The sequence below is a fragment of the Oncorhynchus kisutch genome, linkage group LG1, assembly GCF_002021735.2.
Source record: "Oncorhynchus kisutch isolate 150728-3 linkage group LG1, Okis_V2, whole genome shotgun sequence".
In the NCBI taxonomy this organism is placed as follows: Eukaryota; Metazoa; Chordata; class Actinopteri; order Salmoniformes; family Salmonidae; genus Oncorhynchus; species Oncorhynchus kisutch.
The window spans coordinates 50282919-50303962 of NC_034174.2; the positions used below are offsets into that span (position 1 = coordinate 50282919).

The 21044-nt window shown below is 41.6% G+C and overlaps 2 protein-coding genes across 12 annotated transcripts in view; both read left to right on the top strand.

Moving 5' to 3' along the window:
* The first annotated feature begins 997 nt into the window (after positions 1–997).
* krt18b (keratin 18b) lies at positions 998–7264 on the top strand. The gene is made up of 7 exons (XM_020484341.2): positions 998–1652; positions 3608–3690; positions 4448–4604; positions 5001–5165; positions 5733–5858; positions 6086–6306; positions 7069–7264. The coding sequence occupies exons 1-7, from the start codon at positions 1176–1178 to the stop codon at positions 7100–7102; spliced, it is 1263 nt and encodes a 420-aa protein (XP_020339930.1). The 5' UTR covers positions 998–1175; the 3' UTR covers positions 7103–7264.
* Positions 7265–8766: 1502 nt separating this feature from the next.
* The window catches only part of LOC109891798 (eukaryotic translation initiation factor 4B), a 51452-nt gene continuing 39174 nt past the window's right edge, over positions 8767–21044 (top strand). For all 11 annotated transcript variants that reach the window (XR_004210243.1, XM_031826539.1, XM_020484307.2 and 8 more), the window contains exons 1-4: positions 8767–8877; positions 18101–18253; positions 18509–18714; positions 20159–20275. Coding sequence is in view for 10 of the 11 variants with exons in the window: in XM_031826539.1 (XP_031682399.1) it covers positions 8865–8877; positions 18101–18253; positions 18509–18714; positions 20159–20275 (489 nt within the window). In the remaining variant the exon portion in view is untranslated. The remainder of the gene's footprint in view (positions 8878–18100; positions 18254–18508; positions 18715–20158; positions 20276–21044) is intronic.

The following is a 21044-nucleotide window of genomic DNA, read 5'->3' on the forward strand; positions in this document are numbered from 1 at the left end:
TATTATTTAATGTTATTTAACGTTATTTAATGACCTTCAAATAACCTATCATTTTCATTCTCAGAATATTAATAAAACTTCCCAGGAAAACTTTAAAGGAACCATAGTAAAATGTTCTCAGAACCTCCCTGCAACCTAAAAATGTACGTTCCCAGAACAGGTAAAATGTTTAATTCCATTCTCAGAACATTTCAAAAACATACATTTTACCGGTCAGGAAACTTCTTCTGGGAACGAACTGCTTCGTTCCCAGAAACAATTGGTAAACCAAAAATGTACATTCCCACAACTTCCAAGGAACCAAATGTGCTAGCTAGGATGCTATTCACATGTCATTTTTGGGGTTGAAATAACGTGGAAACAGCTTTGATTCAACCACAGGAGGCTGCTGAGGGGAGAACGGCTCATAATAATGGTCGGAACGGAGCAAACGGAATGGCATCAAACACCTGGAAACCATTACCATGAACCCCAGTCATTACCATGAACCCGTTCTCCCCAATTAAGGTGCCACCAACCTCTTGTGGATTCAACACGTTTTTGTCCAGTGGGTATGCAGCAACCATTCCAAATTATGCCTTTTATGGGGAAAAAACAACAAAGAATCTCAAAGCATGCCCAGGATAAAACCTTGCTCTCTTTAATTGTTTTCTTCATCATTAAATCTAGTCTTTCTCTCTTTTCTTCATTTTGTGTGTTTGTTTCATTCTTTTTTTCTGTTTCACATTTTATTTTTGCAGTGTGAGGAATTTGTAACCTGAATTGACAAGATAGAAAGTTATCTTTTATTAGATGTCACAAACATGTGATTTACATTAGATGCATGTAAAAAAAAAAAACATAATTAGCTAAATGTTGCATGTAGATAGAAGTTGAGCAGTGTCCATGGGCAAATGCAAATGCTAGGGAAAAGAGTTTGGAATGAGAGAATGAGAGAAGCGGTAGGAGAGTAGGAAAGAGAGGATGGGGGGTGTGGATGTAGGCAGGGTCTTGGAGGCCAGCCTGCAAAAGAGAGAAAAGAGGAGGTTTTTTGGAGGGGAAGTATAAGTTCTCCGGTTCACTTTACCCACGTCACTCTTTCTGTAGCTCAGCTCAGAGGCTCCTTTCTCTCCCTTTCTCTCTCTCCCTCTCTCTCTTCCATTTGTTAGTTCGTTCTGACTACTCCATCAGCAGTCATGAGTTACAGACCGTCCAACAGCCACATCTCCTTCCAACGCACCACGCCCGTGTCCTCCTACCGGGCTGCCAGCACCTATGGCGGGGCTGGCGGCCAGGGCACCCGCATCTCCTCAGCATCTTACGGGGGCCTCCGCAGTGGTGCCCCAGCCAGCTCTTCCTCCTACTCCTCATCCTCCTTTAAGGTGAGCGGCGGTGGTATGGGCACTGGCATTGGTGGTGGCATGGGTGCCGGCATGGGTGGCCTGATCAACGCTGCGGCAGCCGGTGGTGGAGGCGGTCACGTCATGGGCAACGAGAAGGGGGCCATGCAGAACCTGAATGACCGCCTAGCCAACTACCTGGAGACAGTGAGGAACCTGGAGCAGGCCAACGGACAACTGGAGGTCAAGATCCGAGAGGCCCTGGAGAAGGGAGGACCGGACGCCCGCGACTATAGCAAGTACAGCAGCATACTGGACGACCTGCGCAAGAAGGTGGGGGTGTGAATGAAATACAGTATCATTAGAAAAGTGATAGAGACAAGAGAGGGGGGTGTTGAGAACGAATAATGTGTGTAAGAAAAGGGTTAAGTTGAGGAATTTGTGGTTTTGTATTTTGTTGCTTAGATAAGTGTGTTGATTTGATCAACCAGTAAGTCAAAATATGAATGTAATGTCACCACTCCTGCAACTTTTCGTTGGACTAAAACCCATTATGGTATGAGAGAAGATGTCCGTCCAAGAATGAGTTTAAGTTTTATTTATTTACCAATTTACTTTGCTTTTGCTTTGACTTCAACATTTCTGTGGGGAACCCTGCATTGGAACAACTGGCTTCTCAAAATTACTAACTGACTAGAGGGTCAATGATGTATCTGGATTGCCGATGCTGTGTATTGGCCAATGAGAGACTTTGAAGCCACCAGCCGGCCATATTGAAAAGCAGTCCTCCATAGGAATGAATGGAATTCTACAGTATTTCATTTAAATGTTTCAAGGACAAAATTATATGTATTTAAGTATTTTGGGGACAGTAACATTAGTACTTTCAAAAAATCACACTTTAAGGAAATTAAATCTTTATATTATTTAATTTGAAATGTTTATGTTTAGCTCACATAAAATAATTAAAAGGTATGTATTAAGGTGTTGGTAATAGAATACACATTGCAAAAACAAATTCAGACCTTTGTAAATGCATTTCTATAGCTTCCAAAATTGTTTTTATAACAGTGGGGGAGTGCCAAGATGGAGGCTTCCAAAACAGCGCCCCCTGTTAGTCATCTACTGTATATATAAATCATTGTAGAGGGTGTGGCAGGCCAGTCAGATATCCACTTTCCCTCCCCCTACTTCACTAGTTCCCTCACTCCTCAGTCAAAGAGTCAATTCAAATGAATCACCAAATACAGTGGACGAAATGAATCATCATCATCAAAAAACTGAACAAAACCTATAAACAAAGTTCCAAGAGTGTTTACAAAGCATTTTGACCTCCCCGGGTCAGTGTCTCCACTCTGGGGCATAGTGTAGTGTGAGAGGGACCAGCGGTATGAACCAGATGTGGGGTGACAACACACAAAAATAATTCCCTGTGAGATTTGGAACACATTGCTGGTGGGTGTGTTTTTTTTTCTATAACCATTATAGCTTTTACAGCACAGTCAAAGAATTCCAACAAGGGCTCTCGGAATCCCTGCAAAAAACTGACGTTTGTTCAAAAGAATTTCAAAGTCCTCTATAGTTTATGACGACACCCTTATGATGAATGTTAGCCTTGTTCCATTTGCCGGACACATAAACCGACAAGAGTTCCCCTTTTTATGTGATTCGCACCAGAATACCATGGTTACAAACACACAGATTGGGGGTGGAAGACAGGAAGCCTGACCCGTTTCCTCTAACAATGCAAACTGAGAACAGACAGCCCTAGCACAGGAACTCATTGTCCTGCTTTTCCGTTCACAGCTTCCTCTTTTTCAAGGGCAGTCGGAGTTATATGGTCGTAACCATAGATTCAGTTGTGTTTTGGTCCCATTTTGTAAATCACTCAGAATCTGCGGTTTCCGGTTTCAATAACACTCCCCCTGGGAGGCGTACATTTAAAACACCTGTTTTAGGTTGGTGAAGAGCAGCAAATCAAATGATGGAACATATTAGTTCTTCTTTTTTATTGCCAGCTCATCTATGTATGACACACAAAATTCTAGTTAGAATGGGAAGCAAGTTCATATCTATTTGCATTGAGCAGTAAATGAGGGAAAGGCTTCCTCTATAACTGACATGGATTCAAAAGTTAAGGAAAGTAAAAGCATAATATAGCAGGCTTATGTCACATGCAAAAAGAGTTTCAGAAAAGATTTAGTATTTCATGATAAATAAGAAGTTATGTCCATTATATCTCTTTTTGTCATATATTCAATGGAATTAACACAATTTTTCTCCAATAGGTCTTCGATGCGACAGTGGATAACGCTAGTATTGTCCTCCAAATTGATAATGCTCGCTTAGCTGCAGATGACTTCAGAGTAAAGTGAGTTTACCACTGTAAATGACATATTTCTGCACATTGGTTGTGCCATTACTTTGTATGCAATACAGGGATTATTTTGAGATGTTGTTGTTCTGTCATGAAAAGCATTGGATCTGTTCAATTTCATACTGTAATTGTGCTTCTCACACAAAGTTCATTGGCTCAAATCCCCCCCACTGGGCACAGATGTCAGTTCAACGTTTATTCCATGTTGGTTCAACATGATTTCATGTAAATGATGTGGAAACAACATTGGTTCAACCAGTGTGTGCCCAATGGGCCACTATAAAGTCAATTTAGTGGTGTGTCAGCCATTAAGCAAGGAGAAACTCTCAAGAGTTTAAGACATGCCAGACCCACAAGAGAGGAAGTCTTGTGCCGGTACCAGTATGCAGAGTTGGCAGAAAAAGTCTAATCTCTCATAATGAATCTTCATCTTTGCATCTGTACGTGAATGCCTGATGTGCATGTAACCTCTTACATGCAACCCCTATGCTGCATAGCTCTTATAACCTTGGTGAACTGTTCAGGAGATAGTAATTGCCCACAGACACAGATCGAGGATCAACTTTCCTCCCCAAAATCTAATGATAATCCAAAGGACGAGAAAAATACCAAATTGACCTCAGATCAGTGCTTCAAATCCATCATACCCCTAGTAAACTGAAACATGGCAGCCATTTTGTGCCTTTAACCCAAAATGTCAGGGTATTTCATGTCAATGTAGAGTTTAGTGACAGTGTCCATGTGCCCACAGATTTGAATCTGAGTTCAGCATTCGTCAGTCAGTGGAGGCGGACATCGCCGGGCTGAAGAAGGTCATCGATAACACCAACATGGGCAGGATGAATGTGGAGAGTGAGATCGAGGCCGTGAGGGAGGAGCTCATCTTCCTCAGGAAGAACCATGACAATGTGAGCTATAACATTGAGATTGAATGTCCATATCAAATAATAATTAGAAATAGAACATTTTCCTTACATTAGAAAATATTGAAGATAATAACTATTCTAGGAAGAACCACAACAACGTGAGCTATTATAGCACTGAGACTGAATGTCAATGTCAAATAATAATAACAATTTGAAATGGAACATTTTCATTATGGAGAATAGAAATAGAATGAAGAACAATACAATTCCATGAAGAACAACGATAATGTGATAATATCAGATTAACCTTATCACTAGCTATGAACTTTTCAAGTTTCACAGTTAGCTAATATTGGAATGCCTATATCCTTTTTTTCTCTGTTTATCTCTCCCTCTCTCTTGCTCTCTCTCCCCTTCCCCCTTCCCTCTCTCCAACAGGAGGTGATGGAAATGAGGACCCAGATCTCCCAGTCGGGGGTGCAGGTGGACGTGGATGCCCCTAAAGGTCAGGACCTGAGTCTGGTCATGGAGGAGATGAGGGCCAACTACGAGAAGATGGCTCTGAATAACGCAAAGGACCTCAAAGTGTGGCATGAAAACCAGGTAGCCCATCATATTTGTAAGATCATTGTATCATACTATCATTACACACCACATCAAACCTATAATTACTGTTTTTTGTTCTGCAATTAAAACTAAAATGGAGTAACCCACACCCACTGGCCAAGATAACATTGTTTTATCCACTGAAAGTTTACCTTCCATTGAAAACATGTTTTGTTGTATGGGTAGTCTAGTCACACAAAAAATCCTGAAATCCAAAACATGAATTCAACTTTCAAGATGACTAAAGGCTCTATTCAATCCGCATCGCGGAAGTTCAGCTTTAAAGCTTGATTGAAATTTAAAGGCAATGTTCCCACTTTAGCGGAGACTTCATTCACGGTAAACGCTGCATATGTCAACTCAATCGGAAATTACCATTCAATTTATATTGTGGAATCTGTAACGCTTCAGCATTACAGATTGAATAGAGCCCTAAGCCTCGCTCCTTACCTTCTTCCCTCCCTCCCTATCTCCTTACCTTCTTCCATCCCTCCCTATCTCCTTCCCTTATTCCCTACATCCCTATCTCCTTATCTTAATTTCTTCCCCTGTGCTGTGGTATAGATCTCAGACGTACAGGTGCAGGTATCCCAGAACACAGAGGCCCTGCAGGGGGCCCAGATGGAGATGAGCGACCTACAGAGACAGCTACAGACCCTCGAGATCGAGCTGGCATCCCAACAGAGCTTGGCAAGGAAAATTATTTCAATATGATAACATATTTCTGTTAAATTCCTTGTTTTCTCTGAGTAGAAATGGAACTGATAGTAACCCATGCATGTCCTCTATGTACGACCTCCTTTCAAAGTCTGCTGCCATACCATCCATATCTCCAAATTCCAACATTCTAATAATCACAGTATCATTCAACCAAATTTAGAAGACCATTCCCAACATTCCCCTGTAATTCCCAGCAGAAATCCTCCTTGGAAGACACCTTGCGTAACACAGAGATGCGTTCCAACATGGAGGTGGAGAAGTACAATGCTATCCTCATCCGTCTGGAGGGCGAGCTGACAAACCTGCGGGGCAACATCCAGCAGCAGGGCCAGGAGTATGAGGCACTGCTCAATATGAAGATGAAGCTGGAGGCCGAGATCGCAACATACAGGAGCTTGCTCGATGGGGGAGACTTCAAGTAAGTGGACAAGGGACTAAAGGCTGACTAGGGGTGTGTCTCTATAGTCTAAAGTGGATTCCTTTCAAGAAACTACAAGCGATTGTATGAGGGAATAGGGGCTAGTGGTTGACTAGGGCTATGTCTCAATAGTCTAAAGTCACTTCCTTTCAAGAGACTTCAAGCAAGTGGATGAAGGTGAGTGGCTGAATGACTAGGGGTGTGTCTCAAAAGTCTTAACTCTCCTCGGTTTGTTTCCATCATCTGCACTGATCTAAAGACACATGGCTAGGTGACTGTTATAGGGTGGGGGCTTCGTCCACCAATCCATTTCCTTACACATTAGTGAAGGTGAAGGAAAGGACGTGAGAAGGAGAGGAAGAAACTTTTGATTATTGAGATGCACGCTCTTTTCTTAGGGTTGAGGATTGATAGTAATTAAAATGCTTATTATTTTAGCATCTCAATGCTTATGTCAGATATGCTTCAAGTTCATGTACCACAAACGGCCACAGATCATACTTTAAATAAAATCTAGGGAGGTGAAACAGGAAATAATGACGGGGAGGTGGTGGTGACACATATCATGATTCAAATACTTGGAAATTGTGACAAAGTGAAATGGGAGAAACACAAAATTATTTTGGTCACGTCAGTAGCAATTAGTATGGGTGAAGTGAGGAGGTTTACTGCCATCTACAGTAAAAACTAGGTATGGCAGTATCATCTGTCCTGTCAATTAATTAATGCCCTGTGTTTTAATACGTATTAATTCTATTTCAGGCTTCAAGACGCTATGGATGAACTGAAACCATAAGGGAATGAGGGCGGAAAAAAGTGACGACCAATTATCAACTTCATGGAGAGAGAGAGATATACGCACAGACGCGGAGGAGTCAAACCCATCAAATAGGCATAGCATCGTGTTATCATGACAAACAAACATAAAGCTGCAATAAATACAATGGTTACCATTTAACATTTTGTTTCTCATATTTTTTTATTTGTTCCATGATGAACTGATTGGCAAGTATTACACATTGTCTCTAGGGGTGCATGACTACATGTCCAGAAATGACCTCAGTGCACAGAAAGGGGCTATTGCAAAACGTATCACCATAAAACAAAGGACGGTGTGGTTTAGTAACGAGGGAAGAAATGTATGAATAAAGTACTTAATCCCAACACATACAGAAAATCATTAATTAATTATGACTCATTGTGAATAGGCTACTATGGAACAGAATGCTTTAGGAAGCAATTGAGGCTAGTGCATTTCTTGAATATAGGTAGGCTACTCTGTTAGGCTATATTTAAACAATAAGGCCCGAGGGGGTGTGGTATATGGCCAATATACCACGGCTAAGGGCTGTTCTTAGTCACGACACCCCCTGATATACCACGGCTGTCAGCCAATCAGCATTCAGGGCTCGACCCATCCAGTTTTTATTAGGCAATACATAAGGAAGACTAGAGTGCAATGCATAGTTCATGCTACCTGTTATGAAGGTCAGTAGGTTACGTTATCGATATATCTACAAGCTGTCACTCAAATACTGAATCAATAGCCTACAACATGGATAACCTAAGAAGAAATGACTGTACGTCAACCTTAGGTTATCCATGTTATCCATAGATCAATAGAATATTGATCTATTTGAGGTTAGTTTATAAAAATAAAGATGTGAATCATCTTATTTTTTGCTTGCAGTGAATTATCCTTGAGTGCAGCAAACTTTTAGTTCAATAGCACAAGATGAGATCATGAGACGAGAAGACACAATATTGACATTAGGTGCGACTGTTTTTATTGGTCAGGTTGGTACTATAATGAATTAATCGAATGAATGAATGAGTAAATGAATGAATGGGTTGAAGGATAAATGATCTAATAATGAATGAAAAATAGACATAGTAGGCCTATGCAACAACACGTAAAACACATATCCTGCCTATCTATAAACAACAACAAAAAATCCAAATGGTATGAAACAGCTTTGAGATGCCTAAAATTGGCCATGTGGGCATACAAACTATAACATAATATTATAATATAAAATAGGCCTAATTAAGCAATAAGGCATGAGGGAGTGTGGTATATGGCCAATAAACCATGGCTACGGGCTGTTCCAGGGACTGCGGTTGAAAATTAGCCGGTTGGCTAAAACCGGCACTTTTACTGAAATGTTGATTAAAAATAAAAGTAAAAATAAAAATAAACTCAAACTCAATAAACTCTTATGCATGAAGCATCGCGGAGTGCCTGGAACAGCCCTTAGCCATGGTATATTGGCCATATACTACGAACCCCCGAGGTGCATAATTGCTATTATAAACTGGTTACCAAAGTAATTAGAACACTACAAATAAAGGTTTTGTCATACCCGTGGTATACGGTCTGATATACCACGGTTGTCAATCAATCAGCATTCAGGGCTCGAACCACCCAGTTTATTATAGAAAATAAATTACATGGGCAAGGCGGGAGCGATTTGAGGCTCGAAACCAAAGATGCGCGTTCTCGTTAATAAACTTCTGACGCCTTCATCCGGGAATCTGGTACGAACTCGCTCTCCAACATGGCGGCGGCAGGTGAGGTTTATGTGGGTAAACGACTTGGGAAATTTCAGAGTGTATCAACTCCGCACAACTAGCACATATTGTTTGACCGGTGTTTACACCTTGTCGTGTCAATGTCCCATGTGTATAATGTTATCAAATGACTGTTTCTGAGGGATAAAGACCATCTGGCCGGCCAAGGGATGTAACGTTAAAGCTAGCTATGGTTACGCGAGGCAGCGATTTGCAAGTTGAATAATTTTGTCCCACCGGTGTTTTTTAAATTTCATGTAACGTGTCGCAAGTTGACTTTTGAGGTCGTCTTTTGCTTTTATTATATATTGTTAAGCAGGTCGTTATGTTATGTTATACATAAACAACTAACGTTACTGAAAGAACGGTCACACTGTGTCTAACGTTAGATAGTGGACGATTTACTGTGCTCTCAGACAATCTACGCTATTGCTAGAGGCGCAAGCAAATTTCTTGGAGTAGGGTTTGGTTGAATGGCATGTGATTCCCAATAAATTCCCCACGTGCGCATTTGGGTCGCCGGATTAGAGATGATTTTTGGTAACCGATGGGTGAAGTACGACAGTTTCCGGTGTTGTGCCAGAATTCTCCATCCCCATTTCGCGTATTTCATTGCTGTGAATTGCTTGCTAGTTGAGATTTCTGCTATCAACTCCGTCACTGATCTTAGTAGCAGAAAGCATTTTTGTCTGCAGTTTTTGGGTTGGCTATTTGTTTCAAGTGTATGTGGCGGTTCTAGTTTGTATGGCGCCCGGTGCAGCCAGTCCCCGCCCGCACCAGGGCTTGGCAAGATGCACATTTCGCCCGTACCTAAATCTGCTACTGATTTGTATTAGTCTATAAATCAATCTCTTTGCCAAAATGCATCATCTCTCCCATGTCTTATTCGACAAGTATTTTTGAAATTGTAAGGATAATAATTCAGCCATAGTTGTTCTGAAATGTTTATTGCAGACCAACATTGTACTCCCACTTTGTTTAATATGAGACACACATTAATTATTCATTTCGGTTACCTATTCTAACGGGAAGTTTGTTCTATAGAAAATATTTGACTCTAGTCACAAAAATTAAGGAAATGGGGGGGGGATTCTGGCAGTGGGAGATTTTCGGCACAACACCGGACACTCGTACTAACCATCAGTGGCGTCTCCAACTTTTTCATATTTGATTATATTTTTTATTTATTTTTTATTTCACCTTTATTTAATTAACCAGGTAGGCTAGTTGAGAACAAGTTCTCATTTGCAACTGCGACCTGACCAAGATAAAGCATAGCAGTATGAACAGACAACACAGTTACACATGGAGTAAACAATTAACAAGTCAATAACACAGTAGGAAAAAAATAAAATACATCTATATACATTGTGTGCAAAAGGCATGAGGAGGTAGGCGAATGATTACAATTTTGCAGATTAACACTGGAGTGATAAATGATCAGATGGTCATGTACAGGTAGAGACAAAAAAATATCATAGCCACTAGGCATTAACCTTTATTTAACTAAGCAAGTCAGTTAAGAACAAATTCTTATTTTACAATGAAGGCCTACACGAGCCAAACCTTCGCCTAACATGGACGAGGCTGGACAAATATTCTTTATCTTTTGTTTTAATATGTTAATACTATATACAGCATCCTGAAAGTGGACATTATAAATGGCCACACTTTTTCGAATAAAGCAATGGCCAATTAGGGTTGCAAGTTTTTGTAAAATAAAGTAGTATGTCTGGCCCGCATAAATATATATATATAATATTGCCCGTGTGCTTGAGTTTGACACCCCTGGGCTAGCGTATTTATGTGGCTAGCTGTTTATTTAGCAAGCTAAAAACGCGGAGCCTAATGTTAGCTATTTAGCTGCCAGGAGGATGTCATGTCATTGGAGGAGTGGGAGAACGACTAGCCTTTTCCCCCTTCATATCGTTTTTTCGTTGGCTACAGCTAGAGATGCGGATGTCATTTGGTTAGCTAGCAAGACATTTGAATCTAGCGAAGCGACTTATCCACAGTTAGCATATCTCTTAGTTGTCAAATGTATTTGGTGTCGATCACATGGGCGGGCAGGCAAGTTCTCATTCAGTTGTCAAAACATGGGTTGGGACAAGTATGCATTTGTATTTATTATGGATCCCCATTAGCTGCTGCCAAGCGCTTGCTAGGTTCCGGCATTGGCAGGCAAGCTGCAGAAGGACAAGCAGGCTACTGTTCCCCATTGTTTATCAGTGCAATTTTGATGGCCAACTAGCTGAAAAAGTTTGAGAGGGTTTATCTAATGTTCCCTCATTAGATTTTGGCTTATCTTGCTCAGGCTAGCATTAGTTGTTGATCTTGTTGATGTCCTATATGCAACTGAGGGACAGAGGGCCTACCTTTTTCATGGTTGTTTACTCAATAGGACTGTGAAGTTCCCAAATGTAAGAGGACTCCTGTGGTGTTTACATATTTGCAGAAATCTATTCAGGTGTATTTTTTGGCAAATGTGTTCTAATGATCTAAAGTCACGATGTTGCTACTGCCTGTAAACACACAGTCTAGTTCAAAGTGAATTATGGCAGGCCCATATGACTTATTTGCCTATAGGCCTACTGTAGCTCTGATTGGATATGGCGCACAGGTCTGCATAGTCTTCGGTCCTGGACAAGACAGAAAAAAAAAAAAATTGTTTTTATTTACTGCAGTGTCAATTAATTGTCCAAACGCATGGCCGTTTTCCAACTCTATTGCTATCGAGTTTTCAGAAATGCCTTACTACACGCATTCCCAGACATTCTATAAATTTATGAAAATGACCATATCTAAGTGCTTACAAAAAAGGTGTCATAGTCTTCCTGGGCGGTCTATATAAAACAGATTGGATTAAGATTTAATGTTGCTAAAATTCTGCCAGTTCCACTTTAACTCGAGCAGTTTTCCCCATCAGCAGTCTTTTTCTGACGAATGGTGCCTGCATGCTTCCCAGCCAAAACAGTTTGGACCAGTTTGACATTTTGTGATGTTTTGGTCTTCAAACAAAGGTTCTTCCAGTTGTTCGGGCACAACATGTTTTTCTCGAGACAAGCCGAAGTTGGCAGTAGAAGTCTTAACTTCTTGGCACACCCATCCCGTTAGCGGGATCATTTTGCAGACCGCCAAATTCAAATTAAATTACTAAACATATAACATTTTCATGAAATCACAAGTGCAATATAGCAAAACACAGCGTAGTTTGTTGTTAATCCACCTGGCGTGTCAGATTCCAAAAAAGCTTTTCGGCGAAAGCTATCCAAGCGTTTATGTTAGGACATCTCGGCAGACAAAACATTACAAACAGCTAGCAGCAAAGTAGATTGGTCACAAAAGCAATAAAATTAATTGCTTACCTTTGATCTTCGGATGTTTGCACTCACGAGACTCCCAGTTAGACAATAAATGTTCCTTTTGTTCCATAAAGATGTATTTTTATCCAAAAACCTCCATTTGGTTGGCGCGTTATGTTCAGAAATCCACAGGCTCGAGCGGTCACGACGGGGCAGACAAATTCCAAATAGTATCCGTAAAAACATGTCAAATGTTTTTTATAATCAATCCTCAGGTTGTTTTAACAATAAATAATCACTAATATTTCAACCGGACTGTTGCTTTTTCAATAGGAGTGAGAGAAAATGTCTGCTCCAAGCTGCTCACGCATGCAAAACTCTGCTGGCACCCAGCCATCCAATTACGCAATGTGATCTTTCTCGCTCATTTTTCAGAATAAAAGCCTGAAACCATGTCTAAAGACTGTTCACACCATGTGGAAGCCATAGGAAAAGTAATCTGGTTAATATCCCTTTAAATGGAGGGAAGGCATGCAATGGAACAGAGGTTTCAGGAAAAACAGCACTTCCTGGTTGGATTTTCCTCAGGTTTTTGCTTGCGATATCAGTTCTGTTATACTCACAGACAATATTTTGACAGTTTTGGAAAGTTAGTGTTTTAGTGTTAGTGTTTTCTATCCTATTCTGACAATTATATGCATATTCTAGATTCTGGGCCTGAGAAATAGGCAGTTTCATTTGGGTACGTTTTTCATCCAAACATCAAAATACTGCCCCCTACATTCAAGAGGTTAAGCCCCTTCGGTGATTGGTCAACTGTAGGGATTTGTCAATGAAGTGTCTCGTGTCATTCAACGAGAGACGACTTGCTTTCATGCACATTTTTTCACTGAGAAATACTGCCCCAAACATCTTAGTTATATGTAAAATTGTGCGACTAAGATATCCTCTGCAAAAACGTATGATTTGACAGATTTCTTGTTATTTTAGATGAATGATATTTCGAGGAATGTATACTGGCCACGGCATCTCAAAATGGACAAACAGTACTATTGGCACTTTTTTCTAGTTTTTCAAGAGAAAGGGAGTATGCAAGCACACTGGCTAGGCGCCAGCCAAACTGAAGCATGCTGACGCCATTAGCAAGTGAGTGTAATGACAATGGGTAGGTAGCTGGCCCAATATTGGACTAAAGGAGCCTAACGTTACTCCTTATAGTCCATGGACCTTACATGTTCTGTTTAAAGGTGAATTGGCGCAGATACCTAGTTAGCAGAGGTAGTCGACTGTCTTCCTTCTGTTTTCCGTAAAAATTTGCTGTAACATGGAGATATGGTTGTGTGGGATCACTAACCCTATAAATGTGTGTAGTAATTTAACATTTTTTTGTATCGCTGATAGATCGCTACGTTCCTCATTTCCAAAACAGTTTGAACTTTCAGGATGAACGTTGGGTCTGTTAATAATACTTCCCGTCCAAAAGATACTATCATCAATATGCGCTAAAACCAGTAAGGGTCTACATATGGGTCAGTAACTAGCTATTGAGCTTAATTTGTGTTGATAAATAGCTACGAACCATCTAGTTCTAAATTGATTTGTATAACTCGTTAGCTAGCTTTGGCATGATGGCTACATTGGCAAGGGGGCTAGCTAGCTTACTACATTGATTGGCAAGAATGACTCACTGGCTATACACTGAGTCTGTATTCATGTCATAAGAAGGAATTCCCCTCAACTACGCTCACAAATTGGGGACATTTTTTTCCCCATTAACCCCCATTGTAAAAGAGCAAACTTTGTTGTAGATTTTTATTTAACAATTATAAGACATGGGAAAAGCTGCTGTGGTGTAACCAGGTCAAAAATCCCAACCTACGGTTTGCAATGCTCCCACTTGGGAAATGGAGGCTGTGTGAAGAGCCCTGTTGCTTCAGGCTATTCAGTGTATGTAGAAGGGTGGGTAATTGTGGTGATCCGGTGTCCAAGTAGGCTACACATGGTTGTGTGTTTAATATAGTCTGTTTGTAAGTCGACTCACTACTTGTAGTTTTACAGTCTGTCTGTGTTGGTCAGCTTCATTTTCTGGTTGGTAGGTAGTTAGCACTCGCGTCGCTAACCGTAGCGCCATCATGATAAGGGGCATGAGGGAAGCCCTACAATATTATGTTTTTCTAATTAGTGAGAACACTTGGGAGTGTTGAAACGTAATGTTTTATTTAAATGTAGTTTTTGTAATTGACTAAAACAAGCAGACAAGATAAGTATATTTGAAAAATGTCAAGTGTTTGCTGTGAGCCAATGGGGTAACCAAGTTGTTATCCGCACAGGTGGGCGGGGCCGCAACGTTCTATTTAATACTGACCGGGACTATCCTTAAGTTGGTTTCAGATAATTCATAATAATGATACAATACCTTGCACATAGGCCTGTAGGCTGTTTGCTAGGATTTAATAAAGCTACAGTAGCTAATTGCCAGGATGGATAAAGCTCATAACTAACTAATACAATTCAAGTGTGTATTTATTGTATTTGTTGCTACTCATTGCACTGGTGCCATCATCCATTGTAAACAGTGTGTGACCCACTGACTAGATGCCAATTATAAATGGGCTGTGATGCTCTGTAGTGTGTGAAAAGAATTTCCTGACAGCTGGGATTTTCACAATTAAGCTGCCAGCCCTAATTTGTTTTTCTCAGTCTGCTTCAAACCAAAATAAACAGCCCAAACCTGCTCCATCAGAAGAGCTGGGTCCATTGACACCCCTAGAACCAGTAGTCAACCATTTCTGGGCCACAAAAACACATTTTGATGAGTGTCTCTCACACACGCCTAATATACCTTCAGAAAGTAGTCATACCCCAGGACTTATTCCACATTTTGTTGTTACACCCTGAATAAAAAATGTATTAAATATATTTTTTCCCTCACCCATCTACGTACAAAACCCCATAATAATAGTGGGAACATGTTTTGCAAATGTAATGAAATACAAATATCTAATTTACTAAGTATTCCCACTGAGTCAATACATGTTAGAATCACCTTCGGCAGCGATTTACAGCTGTGAGTCTTTCTGGGTAAGTCTAAGAGCTTTGCACATCAAAATTGTACAATATTTGCACATTTTATTATTTTCAAATTTCTTCAAGTGCTGTCAAGTTGGTTGTTGATCATAGCTGGACAGCTATGTTCAAGTCGTGCCATTGATTTTATTCAAAACTGTAACTAGGCCACTCAGAAACATCCAATGTCGTCTTGGCAAGCAACTCCAGTGTATATTTGGCATTGTGTTTTCGGTTATTGTCCCGCTGAAAGGTGAATTCATCTCCCAGTGTCTGGGGTAAAGCAGTCTGAACCAAGGGTTTGTCTAGGATTTGGCCTGTGCTTACCTTAATTCTGTTTCTTTTTTCATCCTGAAAAACTCCCCAGTCCTTAATGATTACAAGCTTACTCATAACATGCTGCAGCCACTACTATGCTTGAAAATATGGAGAGTGGGACATAGTAAGGTACTGCATCATTTTTTGCAGTATTACTTTTTTTGTTGCAAACAGGATACATGTTTTGGAATATATATTTTTTTAGCTGTACAGGCTTCATTTTCACTCTGTTAATTAGGTTAGTATTGTGGAGTAACTACATTGTTGTTGATCCATCCTCAGTCTTCTCTTAGCACTGCAATTACACTCAGTAGCTGTTTTTAAAGTCACCATTGGCCTCATGGTGAAATCCTTCAGAAGGATGCCTGTGTCTTTGTAGTGACTGGGTGTATTGGTACACTATCCAAAGTGTAATTAATAACTTCACCATGCTCAAATGGATATCAATGTGTGCTTTTTTTACCCATCTTTGTGAAGCGTTGGAAAACCTCCCTGATCTTTGTGGTTAAATCTGTTTGAAATTCACTGCTCGACTGAGGGACCTTACAATTAGCTGTATGTGTGGGGTACAGAAACAAGGTAGTCATTTAAAAAAAAGAAAACATGATTATTAAAACTTATTATGTGACTAATGAATCAATGTTTTACTCCTGTACTTATTTAGACTGGCCATAGCAAAGGGGTTGAATACTTATTGACTTTTCATTTTCAATTTGTAAATCATTTCAAAAAACAATTCCACTTTGACATTGTGGGATGTTGTGTGTACTAGGCCAGTGACAAAATCTCAATTTAATCCATTTCAAATTCAGGCTGTAACACAGCAACATGTGGAAAAAGTCAAGGGGTCTGAATACTTTCTGAAGTGACCTTTCCCTTGAAAAACAATCAAACTCAGTTTCTGCAAACAGGAGAAACTGACATTTGCGTTGCGCCCTTCTCTAATGCCTACTTGTAATTTGAGTTGTAAAAGCACTTGTCTGTGATGCCCAGTTTTTTGGAACTTTGCAACTTAGTGGCGGTTAATATTCAGCGATAAAGACCACTCCCTGTTTTAGAATGGGTGAGTCGTGCCAAGGCTCATCTGGCCCCCCACACACACACTATCAAGGCCCATTAGAGACACACACACACACAGTTTCCTTATCATGGTCAGCGCAATGTTGCTCCCTTATCTGAAATGCTGCTGGACCAGAGCGATCCACAACAGCGGTTCAAATTGAGCAATTGTTTCTGCGCCGCTGTCGGCAAGAAGGGCGGTTTGAGCCCTTTTCTCAACCAATTGGCTATTTTCCTTTTTTCAGAGAATGTCAATGGCAGTATGTGAAAACGATGCACTTTAGTTTATCCAGCATTTCCATTCGCTCCATAAGGATACTGTGTCTTTGTGGTTTGTGAAACAAGGGGATGGGCTGCTAGTAGTTATTTTTTTTATACCCCTTATTCTCCCCAATTCTGTGGTATCCAATTGGTAGTTATATTCTTGGCTCATCGCTGGAAGTCCCGTACGGACTCGGGGGAGGCGAAGGTGGAGAGCCATGCTTCCCCTGAAACACAACCCAACCAAGCTGCAATGCTTCTTAACACAATGCCCACTTAACCCGCAAGCCAGCCTCACCAATGTGTTGTAGGAACACACCGTACACCTGGCCGCCGTGTTGGCGTGCACTGCGCTCGGCCTGCCACAGGAGTCGCTAGTGTGCGGGGACAAGGACATCCCTGCCGGTTAAACCCTCCCCTAACTCGGATGACGCTGGGCCAATTGTGCACCGCCCCATGCCCCCCCCCCCCCCCCGTCGTGGCCGGCTGCGACAGAGCCTGGACCTGAACCCAGAATCTCTAGTGGCACAGCTAGCGCCTTAAACCACTGTGCCACTCGGGAGGCACACATCAATTTTAATGGACCGCGTGTAGTGGGCTATGGCTTCATGTCATTACATCAGTCAGTGTCTTCAAAATGTACACTCTTTATCTTATGTAAGAGCTCTCCATCCACCTGCTGTGTGTCTTCAATTTTGAGGACACTGGCTGATGTAATGACTTGAAGCCATATCCTACAAATTTATTATTTTTCAACATTTTTAACTAGGCAAGTCAATTAAGAACAAATTCTTATTACAATAACGGCTTACCCCAACCAATTGTGCGCCGCCTTATGGGACTCCCAATCATTAAAATTATTCCCATGCCTGGTCCCAATACAACCCTTAAACCTGTCCCCTTACCCCTTCGGTTTTCAAATACATGGATATACTCTGGATAGGTTTAAGAAATACACCAGTTAGAGCCATATTGGTTACACCCATCCAGACCTGGCCTGATCCCAGATCTGTTTTCCCTCTTGCCAATGTTTGACATGACGGTTCAACAAGGACTTCTCAAAAAGCAGAAACGGACTGACAACCACACTAATCCAGACCATTCAGACGAGAAAACGCAGAAGGCAGGCAGTGATTAGGGGTTGTTTTTGGAGAGTTCACCTGTGTTCATTTCACTTCAATGCAGTCCACTTATGTCTCAACTCTATCCCTTTCCAGCTAAGAAAAAGGGGAATAAGAAGGGGAAGACTCTGACCCTCACTGACTTCCTCGCAGAGGACAGTGGGAGTGGGGGCAACGCTCCACCACCGCAACCCAGCTACGCCAAGTCCACCAGCTGGGCTGATGAGACCGATGACCTGGAAGGAGATGGTGAGGGACAACTTGATTCTTGATGAAGATTCACATGGGGGCACATCCAAAGGAACAAACTTTCCAGGGTTTCAAAAGGCAATGTACAGGATGTCTCAGATCTGTGAAATGTCTTGTAAAGAGCTAGCATGCTTCTCTGTCATGTTCCATTGGGAGTCATGTCTTGTTGTTTCACACAATTTTTCTGTAATGTCTCACCTATCCATTGAAATCCATTTGTCTCTGGAAAAACAAATCCCTCATTCTCTCCCTCAGTGTCCACCTCCTGGCACACAGGGGAGGACAGTTACCGGGCCCCTGCAATAGACCGTAACATCCTGCCCACAGCGCCACGGTCGGCCCGTGAGCCCAATGTGGACCGCTCACGCCTCCCCCGCAGCCCCCCCTACACAGCCTTCCTGGGCAACCTGCCCTACGACGTCTCAGAGGAATCTATCAAGGACTTCTTCCGGGGCCTAGCGGTATGTACTCAGCTGTTATCAAATGGGGACAAAATATGTGTCGTGCTCAGTATGCACAAAGTGGCGCAAAAATGTTGGTCATACCTAGGGCTGCACAATTTGGACAAAATATCTAATTGTGAATTTATTGGGCCCGATATTTTACTTGCGATAATGAATTGCGATGTTCAAAAACGTTAAAACAACTGTCACGGTAGAGAACATCCCTTCTAAAATGAGAACATATGAATGCATACATGCTGTGCTAACTGAATATAGAACCAATTTAAATATTTTCCCAACATTGTTATAGGCTACATATGATAATAGATTGGATTATTACACCTACTGTACATATTAACAAACATAAATTGTAGTGTGATATAAGCTTAGCACTTAACATGAAGCTTATAAGTTCTTAAACTAAGTTAATTATTTACTCAGGCAGCCATAGGCTGCAGATTGAATAGGAAGCTTATGAATCTGTAATTGTGTAATTCGACTTAATCGTTATTATGACTGCACGGCCAGGCATGACTCCAACTCCATTAAGTTTGCCGATGACACAACAGGGATCACAGACAACGATGATACAGCCTATGGGGAGGAGGTCAGAGACCTGACTGCTGTGCAAGGATAACAACCTCTCCCTCAATGTGATCAAGACAAAGGAGATGATTGTGGACTACAGGAAAAAGAGGACCTAGCATTCCCCCGTTCTCATCGACGGGGCTGTAGGAGAGCAGGTTGAGAGCTTCATGTTCCTTGGCATCCACATCACCAACAAAACTAACGTGGTCCAAGCACACCAGGACAGTCATGAAGTGTGCAAGACAAAACCTATTCCCCGTCAGGAGACTGAAAAGATTTGGCATGGTCCTCAGATCTTCAAAAAGTTTGACATCTGTGCCATCGAGGGTTGAATCACTTCCTGTTATGGCAACAGTGATGGCTTCCGGCCATCCTGGACCTCTATACCAGACGATGTCAGAGGAAGGCCCTTAAAATTCAGACTCCAGCCACCCTAGCCATAGACTGTTCTCTCTGCTACCACACGTCAAGCAGGTACTTAAGCACCAAGTCTAGGTCCAAGAGGTTTCTAAACAGCTTCTACACCCAAGCCATAAGACTCCTGGACATCTAATCAAATGTCTACCCTCACTATTTGTTTTGCCCTCCCCCCTACTGCTGCTTCTCTTTTATCATCTGTGCATAGTCACTTTAATAACTCTACAAGGTACATATTACCTCGAACACCGTTGCCCCCGCACGTTGACTCTACCTGTACCATACCAATGATATACCCATTCATTTTATGTCACTGCAGTATTTCCCCTCCTCTGAGACTGTCGTGGAGTTCCTCTCGCATTCACTCGTCTGTCTTATTTCTGACCTCAGACCAGTGCAGTTCTCCATCAGCACTCTCTCACCTTCTCACTGGTCCACGTCTCCCCTCTGTTCTCAGATCAGTGCGGTGCGCTTGCCACGGGAGCCCAGTAACCCAGAGAGGCTGAAGGGCTTTGGCTACGCAGAGTTTGATGACGTGGACTCCCTCTTGAGGGCGCTGACTCTCAACGAGGAGGTAAGAAACAACACACTGACGAGAGAAAGGATTGAGTGTCTTAATTCGAGGTCCCTGATCTCGGAACAATGAGATTAATGATGAGCATGATGAACCAAATGTCTGTCTCTAATTAGGATTCATCACATATACAGTGGGGCTAAAAAAAGTATTTAGTCAGCCACCAATTGTGCAAGTTCTCCCACTTAAAAAGATGATAGGCCTGTAATTTTCATCATAGGTACACTTCAACTATGACAGACAAAATGAGCGGGGAAAAATCTGGAAAATCACATTGTAGGATTTTTAATGAATTTATTTGCAAATTATGGTGAGAAATAAGTATTTGGTCAACAACAAAAGTACCCTTTGTTGGCAATGACAGCGGTCAAACGTTTTCTGGTATTTTGGCCCATTCCTCCATGTAGATCTCCTCTAGAGCAGTGATGTTTTGGGGCTGTTGCTGGGCAACACGGACTTTCAACTCCCTCCAAAGATTTTCAATGGGGTTGAGATCTGGAGACTGGCCACTCCAGGACCTTGAAATGCTTCTTACGAAGCCACTCCTTCGTTGCCCGGGCAGTGTGTTTGGGATCATTGTCATGCTGAAAAACCCAGCCACATTTCATCTTCAATGCTCTTGCTGATGGAAGGAGGTTTTCACTCAAAATCTCACGATACATGGCCCCATTCATTCTTTCCTTTACACGGATCAGTCCTCCTGGTCCCTTTGCAGAAAAACAGCCCCAAAGCATGATGTTTCCACCCCAATGCTTCACAGTAGGTATGG

Bases quoted from the DNA above. Each gene is read 5' to 3' on its own strand.
- krt18b (XM_020484341.2), top strand. From the start codon at position 1,176: ATGAGTTACAGACCGTCCAACAGCCACATCTCCTTCCAACGCACCACG. The intron at 3,691-4,447 runs GTGAGTTTACCA...ATGTGCCCACAG, and splicing joins GCAGATGACTTCAGAGTAAA to ATTTGAATCTGAGTTCAGCA. The intron at 6,307-7,068 runs GTAAGTGGACAA...ATTCTATTTCAG, and splicing joins CTCGATGGGGGAGACTTCAA to GCTTCAAGACGCTATGGATG.